The sequence below is a fragment of the Scylla paramamosain genome, chromosome 25, assembly GCF_035594125.1.
Source record: "Scylla paramamosain isolate STU-SP2022 chromosome 25, ASM3559412v1, whole genome shotgun sequence".
NCBI lineage: Eukaryota > Metazoa > Arthropoda > Malacostraca > Decapoda > Portunidae > Scylla > Scylla paramamosain.
Genome location: NC_087175.1, coordinates 19,057,408 through 19,061,486, shown reverse-complemented (window position 1 = coordinate 19,061,486; position 4,079 = coordinate 19,057,408). Strand labels below are relative to the sequence as shown.

General features: G+C 47.4%; 1 protein-coding gene across 1 annotated transcript; it reads right to left on the bottom strand.

Moving 5' to 3' along the window:
* Nucleotides 1-1,201: 1,201 nt before the first annotated feature.
* On the bottom strand, nt 1,202-3,073 carry LOC135113304 (cuticle protein 21-like). Its single transcript, XM_064028519.1, has 3 exons — nt 3,029-3,073; nt 2,500-2,646; nt 1,202-1,582 (listed from the first exon to the last, which is right to left on the bottom strand). The coding sequence occupies exons 1-3, from the start codon at nt 3,038-3,040 to the stop codon at nt 1,292-1,294; spliced, it is 450 nt and encodes a 149-aa protein (XP_063884589.1). The 5' UTR covers nt 3,041-3,073; the 3' UTR covers nt 1,202-1,291.
* Nucleotides 3,074-4,079: the final 1,006 nt, after the last annotated feature.

The following is a 4,079-nucleotide window of genomic DNA, read 5'->3' as shown; positions in this document are numbered from 1 at the left end:
CGCGAAGACTCATGTGACTCTTGGTTTCTGACTCAAATGTTAAAACTGAATATCTGTCTTTCTCTGTACTGATGGTGATATTTTGACAACACTATTAACAGTGGGAGATTTTGTCACTTCGGCCAGCAGTTATTCACTTATTTATATTTCTTCCGATCTCTATGTCCAAACAGCCTCGCCCATAGGCTCCTCATGTTTCCTTTGCCCTGCTTCCCACTGCCCAACAACGCTGCGCTGTTGTGCGGTTCCAGACAACTTTTTTCCCTTCCTGTGTGTAACTGTAACTCACTCCCCCTGTCATCCCATTCCTTCAGTTATATTATCTGACTCGCTCTCGTGGTGTTTTGAATGAATGAATGAAATACGAATGTACACGATTGGTCCAGCCTTTGCCACCTCGCTGTGCCCTCCCAGCCCTTCGTCCCTACTTTGCAGTGCCCTTTCCAACACCTCGCCCTTACCTCGCAGTGCCCCTTGCAGTCCCATGCCTGTATCCCTCACTGACTCTCCAAGCCCGTCGCCCCATTCCTGCAGTGCCCCTGCCAGCCCTTCTCTCCTACCTCGCAGTGCCTCTACCAGTGCCTCTCCCTTACCTCACACTGTCTTCGACAATGGACCTAGACGGCTTGTCATTGCAGGTTCCAGACTTGCTGCCACTGTTTCTTGGTGTTTTTCATATGGTCCTCTTCATTGTTATTTTGGCATAATTCTTCTCGTCTTTCATTTATTCTCCTTATGAAAACATAATTTTGTTTAATACAATGCTGGTCGAGGCACTAACGTTGGTATAGTGTAGTTTAATCCCTACTTTAATTTTCGGCTTGAAAATTTCAATATACACATTTCCTTCAAGATACTTGATGGTGTTTTCTGTTTATAGTGTCATGTTTACAAACAAGAGGTCGGACTGAATGAAGCCCTTTTCTGTTCTTTTTCTGTTCTTCCACTCATAGTTCATTACGAGGAACAAACAGCTAAACACACAAATCCTCGTTCTAGATCGTCTCGCTCCTGGTATCTGTTGTCATGCATTTCAGGAAACATGTGACGACCCGATGGGACGGCACAGGTTGGTGCGATTGGGCGGAACGTGGCGAGGCTTTTGGCAGGATGCGAGGTGGAGGGTTGGTGGGGAGCTGGGAAGGGAATGTATGGAGAGTTTGGTAGGGAATTCGAAGTGTAGGGTGAAGGAAGGAGAGTGTTTTATCGCATTCGTTTATTGCTTTGTACGTACTGGTATAATGGAGTATTTACAAAGACGGAAAGACTTGGCCGTCACGAGGGTGGAGCATTACGCGTAGGACGGGCGGGGCTGCCGGTAGGACGGGGCGGGGGCCTGGTAGGAAGGTGCGGAGCCGTAGCCCTGCTGTGTTGGGTACTGTGCCTCTCCCTGGTAGTTGACCTGGGCCACGAAGCCTGAGTCGCCGTTGACAGTGTAGGTGACCTCCTGCAGGCGGCCGTCGGGCAGCTGCACGTAGTAGGATCCCTGGGTGTCGTAGCCGTCGCGGGTCTCCTGGTGGCCATTGTCGTTGCTGGAATAGTCGTCCTTGACGTTCCAGCTGAAGTCATACTTAGGGGGACTCTGTGAATGGGGAGGGAGGAACGGTGAATGAGTGAGTGTTTTTATTTTATTTATTTTTTTTTTATGTAGGAAGGACACTGGCCAAGGGCAACAAAAATCTAATAAAAAAATGCCCACTGAAATGCCAGTCCCATGAAAGGGTCAAAGCAGTGGTCAAAAATTGATGAATAAGTTTCTTGAAACCTCCCTTTTGAAGGAATTCAAGTCATAGGAAGGTGGAAATACAGAAGCAGACAGGGAGTTCCAGAGTTTACCAGAGAAGGGGATGAATGATTGAGAATATTGGTTAACTCTTGCGTTAGAGAGGTGGACAGAATAGGGGTGAGAGAAAGAAGAAAGTCTTGTGCAACGAGGCCGCGGAAGGAGGGGAGGTATGCAGTTAGCAAGATCAGAAGAGCAGTTAGCATGAAAATAGCGGTAGAAGACAGCTAGATATGCAACATTGCGGCGGTGAGAGAGAGGCTGAAGACAGTCAGTTAGAGGAGAGGAGTTGATGAGACGAAAAGTTTTTGATTCCACCCTGTCTAGAAGAGCAGTATGAGTGGAACCTCCCCAGACGTGTGAAGCATACTCCATACATGGACGGATAAGGCCCTTGTACAGAGTTAGCAGCTGGGGGGGTGAGAAAAACTGGCGGAGACGTCTCAGAACACCTAACTTCATAGAAGCTGTTTTAGCTAGAGATGAGATGTGAAGTTTCCAGTTCAGATTATAAGTAAAGGACAGACCGAGGATGTTCAGTGTAGAAGAGGGGGACAGTTGAGTGTCATTGAAGAAGAGGGGATAGTTGTCTGGAAGGTTGTGTCGAGTTGATAGATGGAGGAATTGAGTTTTTGAGGCATTGAACGATACCAAGTTTGTGTGTGTGTGTGTGTGTGTGTGTGTCTGATTTCAGTGCATGCGTATAAGGGACTCACCACTGGCTCGGGTGCATTGTAGGATGGCGCGGGGGCGTTATAGGATGGGGCGCGGGCGCTGTAGATGGGGGCAGGAGAGGGAGGAAGCGGCCTATAGGAAGTCGTGTCGGCGAGGGCGACTGCCACGAGGGCGGGCAGGAGGACGAGCTGGTGGAGGAAGAGGACTCACTGTGGTTGGGAGGATGCGTTGGGAGGCGTTGTTGGCGTGTGTGGCAGTATTGCCATGTGTTGTATTGGCCGTTGGGTGCAGTGTGTGTGGGGCGTTGGGGGCAGTGTGTGTGTGAGGCATGGGGACGTTTGTTGTGGTGTTGTTGGTGCGTTGTGGCGTGGTCGTGGGAGTGGCTGTGAGGAAGTTTGTTGTGGTGGTGTTGGGCCGCTGGGGCTTGGTATTGAGGGAGGTGTGTTGGGATGTTGTGGAGTGCATGTTTGAGTGTTAGAGGCAGCTTTTGTTCTGGAGTATTGGGTGTGGGACGTGTGGAGTGTTGGGTGCATTAGGTGCTGTGTGTGCACGCCAGGAAGGAGGAAATACCTTGAGGGCCATATCGGTGAATGAGGTGCGTCAGAGACTGGTGGCTGCTTTGCCTTTCGGCCCGCTTATATAGTGGCGGCTGCGGGGGCGTGGCGTTGACGTCACGAGGGCAGAGGAGAACGTGGGTAGGAGAGGACTTATTTTTGAGGCAGAGAAGAAAGCACAGAGGAGGTAACAGTATCAAGGTGAGATAGGAGGAAAAAAGGAACAGAGACAGATGCAGAAAGTGACCCAGCCTGTACTTAATTAAAATTTGGACAGCTTGCAGCGCTGCTTTCACATTCCTCCTCCTCCTCCTCCTCCTCCTCCTCCTCCTCCTCCTCCTCCTCCTCCTCCTCCTCCTCCTCCTCCTCCTCCTACTACTACTACTACTACTACTACTACTACTACTACTATTACTACTACTACTACTACTACAACAACAACAACAACAACAACAACAACAACAACAACAACAACAACAACAACAACAACAACAACAACAACAACAACAACAACAACAACTACTACTACTACTACTACTACTACTACTACTACTACTACTACTACTACTACTACTGCTACTACCAGTACTACTACTGCTACTACTACTACTACTACTACTACTACTACTACTACTACTACTACTACTACTACTACTACTACTACTACTACTATTACTACTACTACTACTACTACTACTACTACTCCTTTTCCTTCTCAAGATATCAAGATATCATCCAGGCTTCTTAAAGAAGGAAGTAATGAGCTCGTGAAACCGATTACGATTTTATTGAATAAAACTTTACTAGCGGGTAAAGTCCCCCACGAATAGAAACTAGGAAATGTCACGCCAATCATTAAAAAAGGAAATGAATCTCTCTCAGCCTATTACAGACAGATCAGTCTAACTTTAGTAGTTTCCAAGCTTATGGAAACAATAATCATAGATAAAATTGTTAGATATTTAGAAGAAAATAAAATCATAAGGGACTCGCAACACGGTTTCAGAACCAAACGTTCCTGCTTTACGAACTTACTAGACTTCTTTTATGAAGTATTTAACTCGTAT